A 23994-nucleotide genomic window follows, 5' to 3' on the forward strand; every position below is an offset into this window, starting at 1 on the left:
CTCTGTGACCCCAGGGACTGCAGCCCACCAGGCTCCTCTGTCCATGGGATTCTCCAGGCAAGAGTACTGGAGTGGGCTGCCATGCCCTCCTCCAGGGGATCTTCCCAACCCAGGGATCAAACCCAAGCCTCCTGCTTCTCCTGCATTGGCAGGCAAATACTTTACCACTGAGCCAGCTGGGAAGTGGAATTAGCACTCTTATAAAGGAGCCCCCAGAGGTGAGGATACAGGAAGGAGGCATGGGGCCTGATCAGACACTGAACCTGTGGCACCGTGATCTTGAACTCCAGCCACCAGAACTGTGAGGAATAGATGTCTGTGGTTCTTAAGCCCCTTGATCCACAGAATTTTGCTTTGGCAGCCCAGACTGGACTGAGACACCATGACAGTAAAGTTGCCATGAGGTGACGGCTGAGACCGGGTTTCCTGGTTTAAGGAGAGGACGGAGATATTAAAGAACAAAAGAGAGACTCACATGGAACTTCCAGGAAAGTGTTTATTGAAATGAAGGAGAGGAATAGGGCTGAGTCCAACGATAACGGTGTAAAGATGAGTGGTTACGTGTGGCGTGAAGCATGTAAGGTGCCTGAAAGACGCTAAACTGAGATAGTGTGGTCCCAGCACCCAAGTGGACGGAACCAGGAGCCCAGATGGGTGGGACACTGGTCATAGCAGGGGCCATGTTCAGAAACTTTGGTGCTCTCCCTCACCAACATGCACAATGCATGGTCATGAGGGTCTTCACTACTCCAATGCACCTTGGCAAGAGATAAGGCTGTACGTGAAACTGGGCTTAAAGACACATCTTTCTCTGTCCCCCCCTTTTTCTTTAATTTTTCCATTTTTAAATGTATGTTTTAGTAGAATTAAGTAGATTCATGTTGTTGTGCAACCTCCAACATCATCCATCTCCAGAACTTTTTCATCTTCCCAAAGCGAAATTCTGTATCGATTAAGTGCTTGGTGGCACTTCCCTGGTGGCCCAGCCATAAAGAATCTTCCTTGCAATGCAAGGGATGCAGGTTCAATCCCTGGTTGGGGAACTAAGGTCCCACATGCTGCAGAGCAACTAAGCCCATGCATCGCAACTAGAGTCTGTGCACCAAATCGAAAGATCCCGCGTGGCACCATGCAGATCGCACGTGTCGCAACCAAGACCCGACACAGCCAAATAAACAAATAATTTAAAAGATACAGTCTTGGTTTTAAAAATAAAATAAATGCTTGGTACCCCTGGTAACCCCCAGTCTACTTTCTGTCTCTATGAATCTGACTACTCTAGGGACCTCCAATAAGTGGAACCACATGCCGTCCTTTGCGATCCACATTCCAGCATGTGTCAGAAGTGCTTTCCTTTTTAAGGCTTGATACTATGCTTTTGTATGTTACGGGCTTCCCTGGTGGCTCAGTGGGAAAGAATCTGCTTGCCCATGCAGGAGACTCAGGTTCAACTGCTGGGTTGGGAAGATCCCCTGGGGAAGGAAATGGCAACCCATTCCAATATCCGTGCCTGGAGAGTCCCATGGACAGAAGAGCCTGGCAGGCTACAGTCCATGGGATAGCAGCGTTGGACATGACTGTGCATATGTTGCACTGCATTTTGTTTATCCATTCATCTGGCAGTGGATACTTGGGTTGCTTCCACCTTTTGGTTATTGCAAATAATACTTTATGAACACGGGTGTACAAACAGCTCTTTGAGTTGCCACTTTCAATTCTTTTGGGAATATACCCAGAAGTGAAATTGCTTGGGTCTTATGGTAATTCTATGTTTGATCTTTTTGTGGAACCACCATACTATTTTCCATAGCAGTTGTCCTTTCATCTTCCCCCCAGCAACACAGAAAGTTTCCAATTTCTCCACATCCTTGCCAACACTTGCTATTTTGCATTTTCAATAAGAACCATATTAATGGATATAAAGTGGTTGGCTGGTTTTTTAAATAGATGCTTCTTCCTTAGATTATAAATTCTTCAAAAATTATGTGAATATTAGTTTGATTCAAATGGAATCAAAGACTTGAGCTGAAAAAAGATTTCCCTAAGTGTGGTGGTGTAAATATTCAAACTCCCCCAAATTAGTTTAAAAACATGTTTCTATCAATGCCTTTCCTGTCTCAGGTTTCAAGACCTGAACTCAGATAAGTGGGGAAGGAGTGCCCTCTTGTGTTCTTTCTCTGCCAGTGTCCGTGAATAAAGAAGGTAGTCAGAAACAACTGTTTCCCATCAAGGACAACCAACGCCAGTCACGTGTCTACTGGGTAAAAGAACCTGTGAAAACATGGACAGAGTGAACCTGGGGTCTTTTAAAGAAATCCCAATCTAGAAGGGGTAGAGAAACAAAATACATGCAGAAATAACAATAGAAGACATATGCAAAATGGATGGATTATCTATGAAGACTCTGCAGGAATTAGGTCAAGATTCACATCAAAATATAAGTGTGGCTGGTTACAAAGGAGCTCGGGTTGGCCCTCGGGTTTCTTTTAAGGCTCCAGTTCTGGAAGGTCCCTGACCTAGGAGGGCAGCCTCCCTGTCCGCACCACTTTCACGGCTGTCAGTTTTCCAGAGCCGCTTCGGAGATTTAGACAAGCTCGCTGTACACGCCCATCTTTGGGAGGGACGCCCTGGAGACGCCTCCTGTGTTCCTTTCTTCCATGTAGTATCCTGCTCATGGCTACCTGTCTCTTGAGTTTCATCTCCTTCCCCCAACCCTCTGGGCTTCCCTGGTAGCTCAGATGGTAAAGAATCTGCCTGCAATGCAAGAGACCCAGGTTTGATCCCTGGGTGGGGAAGATCCTCTGGAGAAGGGAATGGCAACCTGCTCCAGTATTCTTGCCTGGAGAATTCCATGGACAGAGGAGTCTGGCGGGCTCACAAAGAGTCAGACACGACTTAGCGACTAACACACACCTCCCCACCTCCCTAAACAGGCTGTTGATGGGCACATTGTCTCCATAGCCTTGATGCTCACAAAGATAATTATACGGAAAGTACGGCTTTCAGAGTTCTGCAGGTTTCATCAGCGTGGGGACCAGTTACAGAGGATAAAGATGCTTTCTTGCAATCCTTGCTCCATCAGGCAAGCAGCCTTCAACTGGCCTCTTAGGGCCCTGAAGGAGACAGTCCTTACCTTGTCTGCATCCTGCTGAATAAAGACAGAATCAAGGCATGGCAGTACACCGACCACATATCCAATTGGGTAGAAACTAGGGAGCTCGCTGGTGGAAAAAGCCGTTCTTTAGAGTCAGACATAGGTGGGTTTTTAATTTTTTTTTAATATATCTTTTTTAAAAAATTTACTTATTTAATAATTTTGGGCCACACCCTGTAGCATGTGGGATCTTAGTTTCCTGACCAGGGATCGAGCCCACACCTCCTGCATTGGGAGGTGGAGTCTTTTTTAAGAAATTATTTATTTACTTTGGCCACACTGGGTTTTCATTGCTTCGTAGGCTTTTCTCTAGTTCTGGTGAGTGGGGGCTACTCGGTAGTTGTGGCACAAATGCTTCTTACTGTGGAGGATTTTCCTGTTGCGAAGCACAGGCTCTAGGGTGCACAGGCTTCGGTAGTTGTGTTCTGTGGCTTGTGGAATCTTCCCCGACCAAGGATCGAACCCACATCCTCTGCATTGGCAGGCAGACTCATAACCACTGGACCACCAGGGAAGTCCTCGCAGCTGGGTTTAAAGCTCAGCTCTGCTGCTCTGTGTCCCTGGCCCCCAGGGCATGTTGCTTTATCCCCATTCAGCAGCTCTGAGATGGGAATAACAGCCCCACCTCCCTCTCTGCCAAGATTCTTGTGAAGTTTAAACAAGACAAAGTACACAGACCTTGAGGAAGTAGCTAGCGCCATAAATGCCCCTCTGCTTCCCCCTCTCACCCCAAACCTCCTCCCCAACCTGAGCATGCCATAAGTCTCCTGGCTGCATGGGCCCGAGACCTCTGGGGCAGTTGCACAATAACTGAGATTTCAGGTCACCAAGAGCTGTCTGGGAAGCAGAAGAAAGGCTGCTTTGTTTTGTATTCTCACGCAGGGTGCAGTGGGGAAGGTATTTCCAAACCTTCTTAGTTAATTCCCAAGACTTTTTCCAGTTGCCCAAGCCAGCAACCTGGGAGTCATCCTTGACTGCTCCTTCTCTCTCACGTCCCATACGTGTATTTCTAAGGCCTGTTACTCCTCCTTAAGACATTCCGAACCCTCTGGGTCTCTCCATCTCCCCCCATCGTTTTTCTTTCACCCTCCATCGCTGTTCCCTGGAAAACCACTGTGGCTTCCTGCATGGCCCTCAATATCGTCCCTCTTTCTCATCACCCAGCAGATACAGCTCTGTCTAAATGCAAGTCTCTGGGGATGACGGGAGAAGTTGGGAGACTGGGACTGACACATATACATTACTGACGTGCACGCATGCCTGCTAAGCCCCTTCAGTCGTGTCCGACTCTTTGCGACCCCATGAACTGTAGCCCACCAGGCTCGTCTGTCCGTGGGATTCTCCAGGCAAGAATACTGGAGTGGACTATCATGCCCTCCCTTCAGGGGATCTTCCTGAACCAGGGATTGAACCTGTGTCTCTTAGTCTCCTGCACTGGCAGGCGGGTTCTGTACCACCAGCACCACCTGGGAAGCCCCACACGATTGATACTATATATAAACAGATAACTAATGAGAATCTGCTATAGAGCAGAGGGAACTCTACTCAGCGCCCTGTGGTGACCTAGATGGGAAGGGCATTCAAAAAAAGACAGCAAGGAGATCCAAACCAATTAATCCTAAAGGACATCAACCCTGAATATTCATTGGAAGGACTGATGCTGAAGTTCCAATACTTTGGCTACCTGAAAAGCCAAACTCACTGGAAAAGACCCTGACGCCGGGAAAGATTGAAGGCAGGAGGCGAAGGATGAGATGGTTGGATGGCATCACCGACTCAACGGACATGAGTTTGAGCAAACTCCAGCAGATGATGAAGGACTAGGAAGCCTGGCGTGCTTCATTCAGTCCATGGGGTCGCAAAGAGTCAGACATGACTGAACAATAATGTGTATGGCAGAGTGTATAGCAGAAACTAGCACAACATTGTAAAGCAGCTATACTCTGATAAAAATTTAAAAATAAATAAAGTCACACTGCAGATTACAGAAAAAACTAAATACATATTATATTAATTGGCTGTAGAAAAAAAAAAATCTGGTCTCAGCAAGTTGCTCCCCTACTTAAGATGGATTACTGATTACTAGCTTCCCTAGCAGCTCAGTTGGTAATGAATCTGCCTGCGTGCGATGCAGGAGACCCTGTTTGATTCCTGGGTGGGGAAGTTCCCCTGGAGAAGGGATAGGCTACCCACTCCAGTATTCTTGGGCTTCCCTGGTGGCTCAGGTGGTAAAGAATCTGCCTGCAATGCAGGAGACCTGGGTTCAGTCCCTGGGTTGGGAAGATCCCCTGGAGGAGGGCATGGCAACCCACTCCAGTATTCTTGCCTGGAGAATCCCCATGGACTGTGTAGTCCACGGGGTCCCAAGAGTCAGACACGACTGATTGAGGAAGCACAGCACAACAGCTCTGAGTACAACCAGCTCCAGAAGAAAGCCGTACCTCCCGAGCGTGGCTCAGCTCCTGTTTGGGCTCCTGCCTACTTTCCCAGCTTTTTTCCCATCAACCCTGCTGCAACCCTCCTCCTCCCTGCACCAGCTCTACTGCACCGTTTACACCTCTACGTATAAGGCTCAGCGACCCCGAGCTTTCCCGGATGTGGGATTTTTAGTACTAAAACCAGGACAGCCCCGGGCAAACCAGGATCCTGGTCACCCTAGTTCTGTGTATCATCTTCCTCAAATCCTGAATGCTCCCCCTTGTCTGTCCCACCCCGTGTTTACTATCCAACTCTTCATCCTCCGTTTCTGCTTGCACATCACTACTGCAGCCCCCAGGGAGTGGTTTATTCATCGTATCTAGGCGCTCTGGGGCTTCCCAGGAGGCACTGAACAGAAAGTGAAAGTGTTAGTCGCTCAGTCGTGTCCTGACTCTTTTGCGACCCCATGGACTGTAGCCTGCCAGGCTCCTCTGTCCATGGAATTCCCAGGCAAGAATACTGGAGTGGGTACCCATGTGCTCCTCCAGGAGATCTTCCTGACCTGGGGATAGAACCCAGGTCTCCCCCATTGCAGGTGAAATTTTACCATCTGAGCCACCAGGGGTGCTAGTGGTAAAGAACCTGCTGCCAATTCAGGAGACCCAAGAGACGTGGGTTCGATCCCTGGGTCTGGAAAAGGAAATGGCAACCCACTCCAGTATTCTTGCCTGGAGAATCCCATGGATAGAAGAGCCTGGCGGGCTACAGTTCATGGGGTCTCAAAGAGCCGAACATGACCAAGTGCCTTGGCACAAATGCTCAAGCTCTCCTGGCAGCGAGCACTGTGTTCTAACAGCTGTTCTGTCTCTCTTCAAGTTATAAACTCATTAAAGACTGAGGCAGTTTTTTTCCCTTCTACCTATAATCTCAGAGCCTAGCAGAGATTCTGGCGCACAGTAGGTGTGCAATGAAGTTTTCTTGATTTAATGACTGTCACTATCAATGTATCAAGTGTCATCTATTTCATATCACTATGTGGGATGTTATGGACTGAATGTTTGGGTCCCCTCCAAAACTCATATGTTGAAGTCTTAACCCCCAGAGGGGCTGTATTTGGACGTGGGGCCTTTAAGGAAATGCATGAGTGTGTGCTAAGTCGCTCAGTCGTCTCCAGCTCTCTGCAACCCCATGGACTGTAGCCTGTCAGGCTCCTCTGTCCATGGGATTTTTCCAGGCAAGAATAATGGAGTGGGTTGCCATTTCTTCTTCCAGGGGATCTTCCTGACCCAGGGATTAAGCCTGCGTCCCAATGCAGGGGGCCTGGGTTTGATCCGTGGTCAGCAAACTAGATCCTACATGCTGAAACTAAAGATCCCACATGCCACAACTAAGCCCTGGTGTGGTCAAATACATTTTTTTTTTAATTCAAGTAACACTAAATTCAACACTATACTTTAAAAACAGCATGTGCAGATTGAGTCTATTCTTGTTCCAGTCACTCTATCTATGTAGCTCTCTATCCATCCTTCTATCTGTATTTGTTATAATGGTGTTCACCAACTGTGGATACTTATAGTATTTCTGTGATCATAAAATCAGGATGATTTGAACTTAGGAAAAAAAGAGAAGAAGAGACACCAAGAGATTGCTCTCTCTCTCTTTCCCCCTCCCTCCATCCCCCTCACTTTTCCCCCCTGCAAAGTCACCCAGGAAAGACCACGTGAGCACACACTGAAAAGGCAACCCAAAGGGAGCCCTCAGCAGACATCCGCCCTGTCACCACCTGGGTCGCAGGCTTCCAGCCTCCAGAGTGGTGAGAAAACAAATTTCTGTTGTGGAAGCCACCAGCTCATGGTGTTTTGCTATGGCAGCCCCGGCACGATAACACAGGGGACGCACCCAGTTCACATAACCACGCTGTGACCACTGATGGGTGCGGTCACACAGGCACCCTCCTGAGGCAGAGAGCTGCCTTCTATTCCAAAACAGTTCCAGGAATACTTGCCATCCCATTTTAAGAACGTAAGTGTTCAACATGACAAGATTGACAAACGTATTTTTCTATCATTCTGCTTTACTTCTGCAAGCAAGTATCTTAGAATAGTAACTTCTAGGACTGGAAATGGTTACATGAATACATGGTTCAGTTTCCAATGTATGACTAATATTTTTTGCAGCTAAGTAGCATTTTCTGTTTTCCGATGACACTTTAAAGCCCATTTATGTTACCTGAGTATGCATAATTAATTTCTCCTCTGGAAATGTCTTTGTTTTCTCCACTGAGCTGGTGATTCTTCATCATCCCACTCTAATCCTACCACTCCCCTCCCACCCCTGGCCACACGTGTCAGCCCATTGCCTGCCTCAAAGCCTGCCATCTACAAGCTGCAGCCCCCAGGCCTCGTTGTCCTCAGCTCCTCTTTCTCGGCTCTTGACCGAAGAGGAGCACTATCAGAGTGTGAAGGGAGGAGTGTGAAGGGCGGGGAGAGAGAGGGCTGGGTCTTCTCCCTCCCTCTCTGCCAGACCCTGGTCTCCACCATGGGTGCCTTCCTCTGTCATAAGCACCCACGCTGGGCGGCCCCTCTCCTATGACCACAGCTCTGGATGGGCTCTAGGAATAGCACGCCCTGTCTCTTTTGTTTCTCCAGGCCCAAGGATGACAGAGGCTTCTGCTGTTAATAGTTCTCAGTGGCTTCTCCATCTCATCTTCTCCTTACCTTGCCCACAATGTGAGTTAAGGGCTGAGTTGTAACCCCTGCCCCCCATTCCTATGTTGAAGTTCTAACCCCCAAGACCTCAGAATGTGACTGTCTTGGGAGAGTGTCTTCAAAAAGGCAATCAAAGTTAAACAGAGTCATATACGCGGACCCTAATCCAATCTGACTTGTGTCCATATAATAAGAGGCCCAGGTGGTACTAGTGGTAAAGAACCCGCCTGCCAAGGCAGGAGACTTATAAGAGATGTGGGTTCGATCCCTGGGTCCGGAAGATCACCTTGGAGGAGGGCATGGTAACCCACTCCAGTATTCTTGCCTGGAGAATCCCATGAACAGAGGAGCCTGGCGGGCTACAGTCCATGGGGTGGCAGAGTCGGACACAACTGAGCAACTTAGCATATACACAGGAAGAGAAGATGAGGACATCGACATGCAGAGAAGGAAGACAGTCTGTGGGGACACAGGGGGAAGGCAGCCGTCTGCAAGCCAAGGAGAGAGGCCTCAGAAGAAACCAACCCTGCCCACATCTTAATCTTGGACTTCCAAGCCTCCAGAAAATAAATGTCTGTTGTTTTTAAGCCACTCATCAATGGTGGTGGTGGTTTAGTCACTCAGTCGTGTCCAACTCTTTGTGACCCTGTGGGCTGTAGCCCACCAGGCTTCTCTGTCCATGGGATTTTTCAGGCAAGAATACTGGAGTTGGTTGCCATTTCCTTCTCCAGGGCATCTTCCCAACCCAGGGATCAAACCCAAGTCTCCTGCATTGCATGCTGTTTCTTTACCTCTGAGACACCAGGGAAGCCCACTTATCAATGGTACTTTTGTTACAGCAGTCTAAACGGACTAAGACTTTGTTACAGCAAGACCCAGCAAACTATGACACCACAGTCAATCGTCCCAATCCTAAACCGCTTGTGGAGCCCTGGGGATGTGCTGGTTATATCCTTCTCGGACCTGGCCTCACACAGCCAACCTCACCAGGGACACTATCATTATGTCCCTTTATCCACTCCATGGTATCTATCATCACATTCCTAAGTTTATACCTGTTCCTGAAATACTGCAGGACTTGCTTTCACAATAAGGTTCCTAAGCCGTTTCTAAGCGAGGATCCAAGTGACATCCACGTCTCTGTGTAGAGCATCTTGTCGCTTTTGGAAAAATCTTTTCACATTTTTTGCATCAGCTGCTGCTGGAAGGCCTGGGGTGATGACTGAAGTCCAGAGAGCCTCTGGAGATGCTGTGTGAGAGTTTTTGTTGCTGCCTCAGTGGCTGGGAGGCCCAGTGACTGGTGAGGAAGCCAAGCAAGGTGAGCTGGAACGTGTAGGGAGGCCCTGGGTTCTGCATTTAAGGAGCTCTAGGGAGGAAAAAAGATACCACTAGAGTGAGAGTTGTTAGAACAGCAGAAAAAGCTATCTAATTCAACTTATTTAAGGAATATAAAGGATTTCCCTAGTGGCTCAGTGGTAAAGCGTCCACCTGCCAAGCAGGAGATGTGGATTTAATTCCTGGGTCGGGAAGATCCTCGGGAGAAAGGAATGGCAACCCACTCCAGTATTCTTGCCCGGAGAATTCCATGGACAGAGGAGCCTGGTGGGCTACAGTCCTCAGGGTTGCTAAAGAGTCAGACACAACCTAGTTACTAAACAACAACAAAGTAGTATAAAACAATTTTATAAAATCGTAGGACTGGATGGGATTTATTGAGATGTCCCAGTTTCACCACCTTCCCCCTCATGCAACCCCTCAAGTATTGAGTTACTCCTAATAAATACATTTCTTTGTCTCCAAAGCACTTTCACAACCGTGTTTCATTTGAGCCTCAAGGAAATTGTGTGAGGTAGATAGGCAGGTATTAACATCTCCATTTTACAAATAAATGTAACTGAAGAGCAGGTAGTTGAAATGCCAGCGTTCAAGGAGCTAGGAAGTGTTAGAGCTGGGTCTGGAGACTCGTGATCCTGAGACCAGGTGGGTATTGATAGCATCCCCATCGTTTACCGTCCCTGCTAACCTGGGCATGCACACACAAGACTGATGTCACAGGTGGACATTCCACCCAAAACTCACAGTGAGGAAGGACTTCTCCTCAACATCTGGCCGTGAGCAGAAAGGGCAGAGGAAGGGAGAGAGCGAGAGAAAGACATAATACGAGCTGAGTTCACAGGAAGCAGGAGGGGGTACATGCACCCTTATCTCGGCCCCGACTGGGCAGAGCAACACAGGAGAGCAAGCAGATGTACAGAGGCTGAGCCCCTCCGAACACTGTCCCCCTCCCGATTCCACACTCAGCTGGCAGGTCCCAGGAGTCAGATCATCCGTTACCTCCCTCTAATGCTCTGATGGATATATTTGCAACACACAGGGTTTCCATTAATCTGGGGAAAATCCTACTTTAGGCTCTCACTGGCTCAGACATTGCTTCAGCCATGACTGCTGTCTCCAGTGGGTCCCTCTTCCTCCACAGAGATGCTCCACACAGGCTGGTCTCGCCTGTACCCTCCACCTGCCTGTCTCTCTATATATATTTTTTAAATTGGAGGATAATTGCCTTACAATGTTGTGGTGGTCTCTGCCATACATCAATGTTAATCAGTCATAATGATATATATATGTGTGTATGTGTGTGTATATCCCTACCCTCTTGAGCCTCCCTCCCCCCGAATCCCCTCCCTCTAGGTCATCACAGAGCTTCAGGTTGGGCTGCCTGTGCTATATAGCAGCCTCCCACAGGTTATGAGCATACATGGGGCTTCCTTGGTGGTTCAAATGGTAAAGAATCTGCCTGCAATGCAGGAGACTCAGGTTTGATCCCTGGGTTGGGAAGATCTCCTGGAGAAGGGAATGGCAACCCACTCCCGTATTTTTGCCTGGGAAATCCCATAGACATAGGAGCCTGGCGGGCTGCAGTTCATGGGGTCTCAAAGAGTCAGACACACCTGAGTGACTTTGAGAGTGAGTGAGTATATGTACAGCAATGCTACTTTCTCAATTTTTCCTAGCCTCTCCTCCCGCTGCCGTGTCCACAAGTCCATTCCCTACATCTGCATCTCCGTTTCTTCTCTGTAAATAAGTTCATCAGTACTGCTTTCCTAGATTCTGTATATATGTGTGGTGTGTGAATGCTAAGTCATTTTGGTTGTGACTTTAGTCATACAGACCCATGCACTGTAGCCTGCCATAATGCATATCATACATGTGTTAATATACAATATTTGTTTTTCTCTTTCTGACTTACTCACCTCCTCTCTTTATTCCTTCTCTACATCTATCCTTGGAGGCCCACCTTCTCCAAGAAACTCGAGTGTTTCAGCCCTCAGGGACTTTTGTCTCAGCTGCATTCCTGAAGCCATTATCATCCAGATCCCCTAACTTAGCACTGAACATTTGCTCTTCAGTATTAGTTCTCTGATGAGACGTCAGCCCCCAGAGAATCAAGCTGGAATCCCGCACCCTACTGAATCTACGCTCCTGCCTTTAGTAGATCCACGCATGTTAGCTGTGACTTTTCTGGGAAAGAGTAGGCAAAACTGGGGTTAAACACAGCCAGTGGATGGAATCCAAGAGTAAAGGGGGAACGAGTGGGAATTAATTGTCTTCCCGTGGTGGAAGTTTTCGGGGTTGTTTCAAGATCCGCGTACAGTCAGCATTTTCATGTTGCTCCAAGATTAGCACAAGGTAAGAGAACAAACAGAAGCCTCCCTTTGTGCTATTTTAGGAACAAGGAAAATCAAATAATACCTGCCAAATGGAGGAAAAGCCTAGCTTTCTGTGATACAAGAATAGGCTCGTAGCACCTCGCCTGTAACAGTTTCAAATGGAATCCTCTTACAGTGCAAAGTATATTTACCACTGTACTTGAGGAACCCTTTCTCCTAAGTCCCCCAGGGGAGATCCACAGGCCCAGGCAGGCTCCTCTCAAGCTCTTCTCTTCCACCCTGGCAGGTCCCAGGGACTCCCCTGCCCCACCACCTCTCCTCTTGGTAACTGTCACCACCTACCCAAATTGTCAAGTTTCTCATCCCTTCCTGAGGGGCTCTGGAAGCTGGTCTCTTTATGCTCACCTGTTGGACTGCACCTCAAAGCCCTACAAAGCCTGCATTTGCCCAGCTTCAAGACTGAGGAAAGCCCGGGGTGGGCAACAGAGGGGTTTCCCCGGGGGCTCAGCAGTGAAGAATCCACTAGCAATGCAGGAGACACAGATGAGGGTTCGATCCCTGGGCCAGAAAGATCCCCTGGAGAAGGGAATGGCAACCCACTCCAGTATTCTTCACCGGAGAATCCCATGAACAGAGGAGCCTGCCGGGCTACACCCCATAAGGTTGCAAAGAGTTAGACATGACTGAAGTGACTTGGCACGCACACATGCATCAAGCAACAGAGACATCAGTGGTTTGACAGATGGGGAGCTTATGTGTCTGAAGCAAAGTCCTAGAGCGACACCCCCACCCGGGCAGCAGACACCTTCAGGTCACAGCAGCAGTCTTTGTTCCTGGTGGAAGGGGAGATTGCCAGTTACAGGGGAGTTGATGTCAGATGGGCTCATCGATTACCAGGGAAACCAACAGAAGGGCACGCCCCTCACCGCCCCTTTGATAAGAACAATCACTAGCTGGGGCCCAAGGCAAGTATGTAGGAAGGCCAGAGTCAGTGTAAGTGAAGCAGGCCCTGGTCGGGCAGGGGATAGACAGAGAGCAAGAGAACAGACATCTTGAGTGGGCTGGTCAGCCACCAACCTTCCTGGTTGTCCCTGAAAATAAGTTTGTAAACCCTCTTCATTTTAAGACTTTAATGCCCATCATGACAAGAGGAAAGACAAAATCTAAGGAGGAAAGACAAAATATGGGGAATTATATGCTTGTGTGTGTGTGTCCAGTAGCTAAGTTGTGTCCGATTCTTTGCAACCCTGCGGATTATAGCCTGCCAGGCTCCTCTGTCCATGGAACTTTCCAGGCAAGAATACTGGAGTGGGTTGTCATTTCCTCCTCCAGGGGAGCGTCCCGATCCAGGGATCAAACCTGTATCTCCTGCCTGCATCTCCTGTATTGGTAGGTGGATTCTTTACCACTTGAGCCACCTGGGAAGCCTGAGGAAATATATAAAGGGTACAAATCTGACAGTCTTGAGTTCGATCCACAGCATCTGATGATCTGGTTGAAATAACTGGAAATTTCTTTTATGTCAACATTGGGTGTTGTAAGCAGATAGGGGAGGGGGTCCCTGGAGAAAGAGAATCAGGCATGACATCTTTGACATAAGAGAACCCATTTTGGTCCAAGACATTTTGTGATCTAAGCCTGGCCACAATGCTTGCCCTTAAACAGGTCTCAGTGATTAATGACCTTAAGGGAAGAAAGGACTGCAGGAACGAAGGGAAAGCAGTCAAGAAACAATGGGTCTAGGACTCCCCTGGTGGTCCAGTGGCTAAGACTCCGAGCTCCCAATGCAAAGGGGCTGGGGTTCCATTCCTGGTCAGGGAACTACATCCAGCATGCCACAACTAAGAGTTTGCACGCCCCAACTAAAGATCCTACATGCTGTACGATGTGGCCATTAAAAAAAAGTGGTCCACATTAAAAAATATATACCTTAAAATTTTTTTTAAATAGAGAAATAGAGGTGAGCAAGAAATAATCAACACAGCAACAGGCCTGTTTTTGTTCTTCATTTGTCTTTAGCTCTGGGGTAAAACTGTCAGTTGTGGGGGAAAGGCTAAGCAGAAAATTCTAGCCAGGGTTTCGAAATTTAAGCCCAAGATTATGTGATGGCACCCTTCAGCCTCCCAAGTAGGTGACATAAAGTCGGGATGTGCCGCCAAATGTGCACAGGACATAGAATTCCTATGGTTGTTTAGTAAGGACTATGAATTTACATTTCAAAGCATCCATGTCTGAGAAAATTGACTTCTAATGTAGTTTGCTGTAAAAAGCCAAACTATTTAACACAAAGGGTTATACACGAGTACATACATATAGACTACATATGCACACATATATGTTTTTTAAAGATTTTTTTGATGTGGACCATTTTTAAAGTTGTTTATTGAATTTGTTACAATATTGCTTCTGTTTCTTGTTTTGGTTTTTGAGCAGTGAGGCATGTGGGATCTTGGTCCCCTCATCAGGGATTGAACCTGCAGCCCCTGCATTGGAAGGCAGTCTTAACCACAGCACCACCAGGGAAGTCTCTTTTGTTTAACTCTTAAGTAAAAACAAGAAGCCATTTGGCCCCAGTCTAAATGTTCAGGGAAAGAGAAGCAAGTAGAATTACTCCTGTTGGAAATGCCAAGTTAATTTATTATGCGTAGCATGATCAAACAAGAGGCCACAAGACAGAGCAAGCAGACTATGCTTTTTCAGAGGCAAAGGAGAAATGCAAAGATGCTAAGTTGTGGTCCTTCCTGAGAATTAATTTTGCCCCCAGGATTCTTAGCAATTAGGTCTTTTCATCTTGGAGGTATCAGAGGCAGAGGAGGGCGCACAGCACCAAATCCATGGCAGAGTTCAACACACAGTATTCTACCTGGGGGCGTGGAATCAAAAACCCAGCACTGAGAAGGAGTCATGCACAGACACAAGATTTATGGAGGCCGTGCAGGGAAAGAAAATACATGGGTTCCATGTCATACCGCTCGGATGCAACCATTTTTCAGACAGCAGAAACTGCGAGACCGAAGACAACGGGGAAAGACAAAGGAAAGTGGGGAGGGGCTTTCCCTGGTGGTCCAGTGGTTAAGAATCTGCCTTCCAATGCAGGGGACGAGGGTTTGATCCCTGGTGGGGGAACTAAGATCCCACAAGCCACAGGGCAATTAAGTTTGCAAGTCACAACTACTGAGCCAGAGAGTCACGTCTAGAGAGAAGCCTGTGCCCCGCAATGAAAGATCCCACATGCTGCAATTAAGACCCACCACAGCCAAAAATAATCAATTAAAAATAAAAAAAAAAAAAAAGAAAAGTGGGGAAAGTAAAGGTAAAATCAAGAAAGAGAAGGTTGGAGCCTCCTCCTGGCCGACCCCTCGTCAGCAACTCAGCAGCCACTCAGCGTCAGTACTCCCTTAGCATCCCTGCTGCCCCCATGGTGATCTGATGTGATTCTGATGGATGTGACTAGCTCATGAACGCTTCCTGGAGCTGGGCACTGTTGTTGTTAACTCTATTTTCCAGATGAGAAAACAGTGCTTCCAAGATTGTTAACAACTTGTCCCAAATCACTGAGTTGCTAAAATTGTGGGATCAGGCATTGAACCTAGGTTGTTTCAAGCCCAAACATGTGCTCTTGGTCAGCAAAGTGAAAAATAAGATGGTATTTAGTGGAGGAGAACATGAACATGTATTGACTACTTAATGTATATACCTGGCATGTAATCCTTACAACAGTCCTGCAAGGGAGGTATCATTATTCCCATTTTATAGATGAAGAAATTGAGGCTCAGTGCTCACTTTGGCAGCACATATACTTAAATTGGAATGGTACAAAGAAGATTAGCATGGCCCCTGCTCAAGGATGACATGCAAATTGGTGAAGCATTTCATATTTTTATGGCAGAAACCATCACAACATTGTAAAGCGATTTTCCTCCAATTAAAAAATAAAGTTAAAAAAGTATGAATAAAAAAGGGTAATTTTTTTAAAAATTGAGGCTCAGAGAGGTTAAGTAACATCTAAAGTTGCACTGCTTAGTAAAAAATCCCCGCTCTGGGGCACTTTACCCCCTCTCAGTGTCTATGCTGAGAGTTTCGTGCTCTCTCTAAAATAAATCCTGTTTGCTTGCTACCATGGGGAAAAAAAAAAAAAAGGCCGGGTCTCTCAGACTGCAAAGCCCATATTCCTTTTTTTAAAAAAATATATTGTTGTTTTGCTAAATTTTATTTATTTATTTGGCTGCTTCAGGTCTACACTGTGGCATGTGGAATCTAGTTCCCTGACCAGGGATCAAACTCAGGCCCCCTGCATTGGGAGTACAGTGTCTTAGCCACTGGACCACCAGGTAAGTCCCCCATATTCTTTCTTATTCTTTCTTCCAAATGGAATTCTCAGGAATTTCACTGATTGAATTAAGAAATTAAAAATCTCTCCTGTAGATATTTTTAGTTCTGCACATTCAAACCAAACACCTGGTGTATTTGTCAGAATTTGAAAGAAGTCTATTAAAGACGGCTTGCAAGAAAACCACTGTATAAACTATGTTTTATAAATTCTTCTGTTTTAATTAATTAGGTTTTCTAAAGTTCAAAGAAAAAAAAAAAGAAGACAGAAACCAGTTTTTAATGATTTAGAACTAGGATTCATGAATACACTGGATTTTTTTTGGCATTAGGGGAGAGCAGAGAGTAAATGTGGTGGGAAACTGAGGGTCCAGAGATTCAGACTTTAGCCTGGAAGAGACATTAAAGAGGTATTTCAGGGACTTCCCTGGCGGTCCAGTGGCTAAGACTCCATGCTCCCACTGCAGTGGGTGTGGGTTCCATCCTGGTCAGGGAACTAGATCCCACATGCCACAAGGAAGACTGAAGATCCTATGTGCTGCAACTAAGACCCGGTACAGTGAAATAAATACTTAATAAATAAGATAAATATTTAAAAGAAACCTCAATTATTAAGAAAAAAAAAGATGCAATTCTAACTTATTTTAGAAATAGCTGGAGTGTCTGCTAGTCAACGGTAGAGCTAAGGCCAGAACTGGGGGTTTCCCAATTCTTAAACCATTGTTTTTTCTTAGACATGAACCATGAATCACTTTAGAGAATACTCCTTTCTCCTCCTCTCTTAATCCAGATAGGGGGAAAAAAAGTGAGAAAGCTTAAAGACTATTAAAAAACAATCAGGACATTAAAAATCAAGTTATCCTGGAAGGAGGCAGTAACCACAGAGGCTGGAGTTAAGGCGAGGAGCTCCAGGCAAGATAAGGTCTTATCTAAAGCAATTAGAGTAAGCAGGCAATTAGCAGCTTTTGTTACCTGTATTTAGCTGAACACTGCAAACAGAAAGCTTTTTGAAATCCTTGGCTAAATCAAAACCTGGAAAGTGAGGACTTCTAACCTTCAAGGAAAAAAAGCTGAGCATGAGACAAAAAGGTATTTGTTTTTATACTTAATTTGGTAGGAAAAAGGAAAAACAAAAAACAGACAAAAAACAAGATGTCAGCTCAGCTGGGTCCCAATTCCAGTCCTGGGAAGCCCAAAGCCCACCCCTCTTGGTTTTATTTTTAAGGATAGCATTTTTTTTCCCCTCCTTGGCCAAGCTCAGTGTGTGGGATCTTAGTTCCCTTACCAAGGATCAAACCTTCCCCCCTTGGAAGCGTGAAGTCTTAACCACTGGACTGCCAGGGAAGTCCCGCCCTCCCCACCTTGGTTTTTGTAAATAGTCCTGAAGGGCTTTCTTGGTTTCTAGACTACTGAGACCTTGCTTCCATGTATAAATTGAGTACAATTTCCTAAAGAGATGGAAGGCAGGCTTTACACCCCAGTAATAGGGAACAAATTTGATTGGGAATGGCTGGGTTGCCATCTAACACTGACGTGTCATTTTCCCCTGCCCGGGCTCAGCTTCTCTCCGTCCGGCTGGCTTTTCTTTCTTGGTCTTATTTCTTTCCTTTCCGCCCTCTGCCCCCCTTCCCTCAACTTGCAGGAGCAGAAACAAGAAACTTTTCCTCTAATCTCCAGCCTGGCAGGTTTTCCCTCCCCTGGCGTCCAGGTGCCTGTAGCATTTGCTCCTCAGTGGCTTTCCCCCAAGGAGACAGCTCCCTCCTTCCTCTTCCCAAAAAGGAATCGTGGGGCCAGCTGTTAAGATTTTTAAAAATTATTTTTTTCACGTCTTTACTCAAGATGGGAAAATCTCTGAGGTTTAAGATGCCACCTGGCTGTCTTGTGGTGCTTGTCTTTTTTCATGACTTTGTTCTGTCTGGAACTTTATTATAATAACTAATGATGGGACTTCCTTAGTGGTCCAGTGGTTAAGATTCTTAGTGTCCAATGCAAGGGGTCACAGGTTCAATCCCTGGTCAGGAATTAAGATCCCATATGCCACATGGTGTGGCCAAAAAGCAAAACAAACAAACAACCACCACAACAAAAAACTAATTGTAATGAACATACCTTGATGTTTATATAATTTTGATAAATCACCTTCAAAATGATAAAGCATTGGTGATCGAATAGACAGAGATTTGCTCAGTCGTATCCAACTCTTTGGGACCCCACAGGCTGTAGCCTGCCAGGCTCCTCTGTCCATAGGATTTTCCCAGGCAAGAATATTGGAGTGGGTTGTCATTTCTTCTCGCAGGGGAATCTTCCCAACCCAGGGATCAAACCTGTATCTCCACTATTGGCAGGTGGATTCTTTACCACTGAGCCACATGGGAAGCCTAGCTCCTATCAGTGATTCACACCAAAAGGTGGTTCAATGAAGCAGCTATTATGAGGCAGTGCTGGAATTAAAAGGGGAATCAGGTACCCTTGAAACTCAAGCCTAATAATAGTAGAAAACATCACCAACTCACAGCAATATATACAGATTTGAAACTGTTTCCTTGAGAATGTTTCTGTTTAGGGGGAGAACTCTAATATTTGAAGGCTCTCAGTAATGACAGGCAAACAGTGAAGATGCCTCAGTGACCTGATAGCCATGCCCTCAAGAGATAGTCGAGAGAGGGGTCCCCAACCTCCGGGATCTAATATCTGATGATCTGAGGTGGAGCTGATGTAATAATAATAGAAATAAAGTGCACAATAAATGTAGTGCATTTGAATCATCCTGAAACCATTCCCCCTTCCCCAATTCATGGAAAAAATTCTCTTTCATGAAACTGGTCCCTGGTGCCAAAAAGTTTGGGGATATTCAAAGGAATATTCTTTGCACTTCACACCCGTGCTGTTTTTCTTCTAACCCCTCCAGTTCACAAAGCTTTATCTTCTCCTAGTATCACACGCCCCTTTTCCACTTTGAGGGAGAGGGAGCCCGCCACTGTTCAGGCCTTAGGTCCTCCCTGGGTGTTGGTGACCTATCCTTCTCATCCTGGCTTTGTAAGCTGTTCCCCTAAGTTTTTCCTGCTCAACTGTTTCTCTAGTTCCTCCTGAATCTTCCTAGATAAACCTGTCTAAATGATGCAAGAACTTTCTATCTAATGAATATGTGATTTTCTCCACTTTAATCACACCTGAGCTGTGTCCACCACACTCTCTCCACAGTTGCACTTGTCGCTTCTGTTTCGTTTTCAGCTTTTTATTTGACACTGGAATATAGCCGATTAACAATGTTGTGATAGCCTCAGGTGGACAGCAAAGGGACTCAGACATACGTACACATGTATCCATTCTCCTCCAAACCCCTCTCCCATCCAGGCTGCCACATAACATTAAGCAGAGTTCCCTGTGCTATACAGTAGGTCCTTCATTATCCGTTCTATTGTCAGATTTTATTTACTCCTTACTTTCTTTATGTCCCCTAAATGAATTTCCTCAAGACCCAGTTCCTCTCCTCTCAGGCCCCATAGCTAGTATTTCATTTTCACAATCGCCTTGCCTCATGGAGGAGGTTGCTCCTTTCCTCCAAGGGAGGGATGTGGTGGACGGTGGGGCAACTGGCACAGCGTAGGGAGGGCCTTAGCCACCTGCAGCCTGTGGCCTGAATAGCCGCAAGGCTTCCCCGTTGGCACAGTGGCAAAGACTCTGCCTGCCCATGCAGGAGATGCAGTAGACTCAGGTTCGATCCCTGGGACTGAAAGATCTCCTGGAGCAGGAAATGGCAACCCACCCCAGTATTCTTTTCTGGAAAATCCCATGGAAAGGAGGAGCCTGGCAGGCTACAGTCCATGGGGTCGCAAAGAGTCAGACAAGACTAAGCATGCACGCACATCACAGACACCAATGTAGAGTCAAACATCGCAGCTCACTTTTGGAGGGCTTAATTATGCCTCAACGCTCCTTATCATAATTAAGCAGAAATGGTGATTCTAATTAGCATATTTACAGAAACCACACAAGTATGCTTCCCTGGTGGCTCAGATGGTAAAGAACCCACCTGCAATGCAGGAGACCCAGGTTCAATCCCTGGGTCGGGAAGATCCCCTGGAGGAGGAAATGGCAACCCACTCCAATATTCTTGCCTGGAGAATTCCATGGACAGAGAAGCCTGGCGGGCTACAGTCCACAGGGTCGCAAAGAGTCAGACGTGACTGATCAAATAACACACACAAGTAGATCCATATAATCGCCCACTTCACCTACTCATAGCTTAACTGTGTTCCATCCTTGTTTACTTTGCCCTGGTTCCCCTTTCAGCTTGAATGAGCACAACTTTTGAAGTCTTTAATTTATGACTATTTTAACTTAAGCAAGCCCTGCTAGAGGGTGACAGATGGTGAATGTCAAAAACCCAAAGGGAGGGTTTCTGTTTAGCCTTTGATTTTTGTTTTGTTTTTTAAGCCAGAGAAATGTCTGATTGTGCTCATAGTTTGTAAGCATACGTCACCAACTTTTATCTTCCTGCAAATTCCCTGTTCTCCCCCAGATTTCTCTTCTACTTCTGGCTGAGGAGGGGCCGGCAACTAGGCAGCCGCATGCCTGAGTGGCTCGGGTGATAAACCTCATAGTTATTTTTCCCAATTAATGGTTTTCACTGACAATTTTACTGCTCTATTTTAAGCTTCCTCATTCCCTTGGGCCTCCATACATATGTCTGTGATAAGTCTCATCCCGTCCAACCAGATTGTCTTCTCAGAATATAGACTAACTTATTTCAAAAAGCTCATCTCTCTCTCTCTCTTTTTGGAACATAACACTTGAAAATGCATTGAAACAGAAAGTAATTAAGCTTTAAAGGAGAGCTATAAAAGTGATTTATTCATGAGTACACACTTACCGTTCTCCCAACTGACATCCATTTTATATTAATTTTCCTTTAGTGTGTATCTGCAGCCTTTTTCTAAATCTTTACTACTAATGGAAACTTTTAATTCCACCCTTATTCCCTTCTACTTGGCTCCAAAGACTCTCATATGTGCTGAAAGGGATCCACTGGGGGTACAGAACCACAATTTGGGAAATTCTGCTCTGAAATAATAATGCTCCCTAGTCACAAGCACTGACTTTTATTAGGTTGTCAGTTAGCTATTTTTTAATTAGGGAAAGAAAAGTTCTTAATTCATTTTGTTTTTCTGAAGTTATTTAGAATGCACTTTTATCATCATGTTCCACTGGTGACAGAACAGCTATGGAACGTGTATTGGGCTGGCCAAAAAGTTTGGGTTTTTCCATAAGATGTTAAGGAAAAACCAGAATGACGTTTTTGGCCAACTCAATATCTTTTTCTTGGGCTTCCCAGGCGGTGCCAGTGGTAAAGAATTCTTCTGCCAATGCAGGAGATGCAAGAGAAGGTGGGCTCGATCCCTGGGTCAGGAAGATCCCCGGGAATAGAAAAAGGCAATCCATTCCAGTATTCTTGCTTGGAAAATTCTGTGGACAGAGGAGCCTGGTGGGCTACAGTCCCCAGGACTGCAGAAAGTTGGACACAACTGACCAACTCAGCACAGCACAATACCTTTTTCTTAGGTCAGTGGATCTTATGTTCTACAGATAAATAATTTCCACAGAGAAATTTCTATAGGTTCCCCTCTTTGACCCCAAAGGACTCACAGAAGAAAAAAGAAACAATGATAATAATACTTCCTTTATATTGTATAGTTTTCAAAGCAGGTTCACACACATCAAACCATCCAAGCTTTTAAAAAGACTGAGGCTCAGAGAGCTTAAATAAAGGATATCCTCAAGGTCACACAGCTAGCCAGTCAGTGTCAGAGACCAGAATTTAAACCGTTACTTGTTGATTCCCCCCCAGAAAAATCAATCTCAAGAAGAGGATTATAGAGATCCAGCATTTTTCATTAACATTATGGGGAGAAATGTTTTGTAAGCAATACTTACCAGCGACTGTGCTTTTCTTAGTTTAGATCTGTCCTGTGATTTATTTTTCTTATCACGTGACTGTCGGTTGAAAGCCGGAGTCATTTCATGTCTTTTCCTTCTTCTGTTAATTGGAGAGCATTGGGGAAATTATAAATATCATTTTAAAGCTTTGGTGGTTGGCATAGCTGTTTGTCTATTTGATTTTGTTGTTCCTGCGGTTTAAAAGATTATCTTCACTCAGCTGGAAACAAGTCAAGTGTCCATCAATAGAGAAGGGGTTGAATAAACTCTGACACATCCACACAATGGAAAAGTGTGGGCTGTAAAAAGGAGGCCAGGGTATTTCTTTATATACCTGTGGAGTGAGCTCCAGGATATATTGTTAAAGGAAGAAAGAAAGCGGGATAAAGTGGTACGTACTGTGTGACACCATTTCTTTCAGAAACAGGTGCATGTATGTGTTTATATTTTTTTATCTGCCTCACTTCCCCTCTTTTATGATTTTTTAAATGTAAGGACTTTTTAAAAAATAGTTACCTATCTGTAGGATTCCCCTGTGATCCAATTAGGAACATGGAACAGTATTGGAGACTTCTCCAGACACACTTTGTTTTGTATATTTGACTTTGGAACCATGAAATAAAAGAAATTCCAAAAATCTAAAAACAGCTGGTGGTGTTACCCCACAGAAAGGAATAACTTCATGGGACTTTAACACAGTCAATTGTCTGAATAGCCTTAGTAGAACATATCCTAAGGACAAAAACACAGGCAAAGACATCTTAAGCTGTTTTCAATAATCTTGTTTGTATTAACATTAATATTTGTTTTTTTAAAATGCTTGCATATAATAGGATTAAGTATGGATCCACATTATTTTTATTATGAGTATATACCCTCAGGCTAAAGGCAAAATGAACCAGAAACTAACATTGAATTCTAGTTAGCAAATTTGTTTTGACAATGATATGAGTTAGCAATTCGGAAATTACTTCCAGAATTTGTTAAGTAAATATATTCTCTGTGTGTATACTTCATATATTTTTTATACAAAATTATGCTGTACTGTGCTTAGTCACTCAGTTGTGCCCAACTCTTTTTGTAGCCTGCCAGACTCCTCTGTCCATGGGGATTCTCCAGGCAAGAATACTGGAGTGGGTGACCATGCCCTCCTCCAGGGGATCTTCTCAACCCAGGGATGGAACCCAGGTCTCCTACATTGCAGGTGGGTTCTGAGCCACCAGGAAACCCCATACAAAATTCTGTATGTATATATATAATCAAATATATATATATATATCTCAATGTCACAGTAGGGAGGCGCAAAGACAGAAAAGACTATATTGAACCCTATGGTGCTAGATTGGAATCTGAGGTATTAAAATATTAAAAGAAGCTGTAAGGAAAACATTACAGCTACAAAATGCAAACAAATCCTAAAGAAAAGGTCAAATTTAGCAATAAAGGTTCATTTACTTTCAATCACTTTTTGCTTCTTGGGGCATCGCTGGTGGCTCAGCAGTAAAGAATCCACCTGCAATGCAGGAGATGCAGTTTTGATCCCTGGGTTGAGAAGATCCGCTGGAGAAGAGAATGGCTACCCACTCCAGCATTCTTGCCTGGAGAATCCCCATGGACAGAGGAGCCTGGTGGGCTACAGTCCATGGGTTTCCAGAGAGTCTGACATGACTCCGCAACTAAACCACCACCACCAGTGAGAAGCATTTGTATTTCACAGCAGCTTCTGTTTTCATCTTTTCGTAGACCAAAGTGCCAGTAAATTGTTTCTAAAAGGAAAGAA

General features: G+C 45.4%; 1 protein-coding gene and 1 non-coding gene across 2 annotated transcripts in view; one reads left to right on the plus strand and one right to left on the minus strand.

The window, feature by feature from the left end:
- Positions 1-9535: 9535 nt before the first annotated feature.
- FBXO16 (F-box protein 16) overlaps positions 9536-23994 on the minus strand; it is a 72967-nt gene continuing 58508 nt past the window's right edge. The window contains exons 9-11 of the mRNA XM_043487290.1: positions 22212-22314; positions 10360-10385; positions 9536-9646 (exon numbers count right to left, since the gene is read on the minus strand). Coding sequence (XP_043343225.1) covers positions 9637-9646; positions 10360-10385; positions 22212-22314 — 139 coding nt within the window. The 3' untranslated portion in view covers positions 9536-9636. The remainder of the gene's footprint in view (positions 9647-10359; positions 10386-22211; positions 22315-23994) is intronic.
- Positions 15724-15830, plus strand: LOC122453440. Its single transcript, XR_006273063.1, has one exon. It is a non-coding gene; the product is annotated as a U6 spliceosomal RNA (small nuclear RNA).

The sequence above is a fragment of the Cervus canadensis genome, chromosome 14 (assembly GCF_019320065.1).
Source record: "Cervus canadensis isolate Bull #8, Minnesota chromosome 14, ASM1932006v1, whole genome shotgun sequence".
Lineage (NCBI taxonomy): Eukaryota > Metazoa > Chordata > Mammalia > Artiodactyla > Cervidae > Cervus > Cervus canadensis.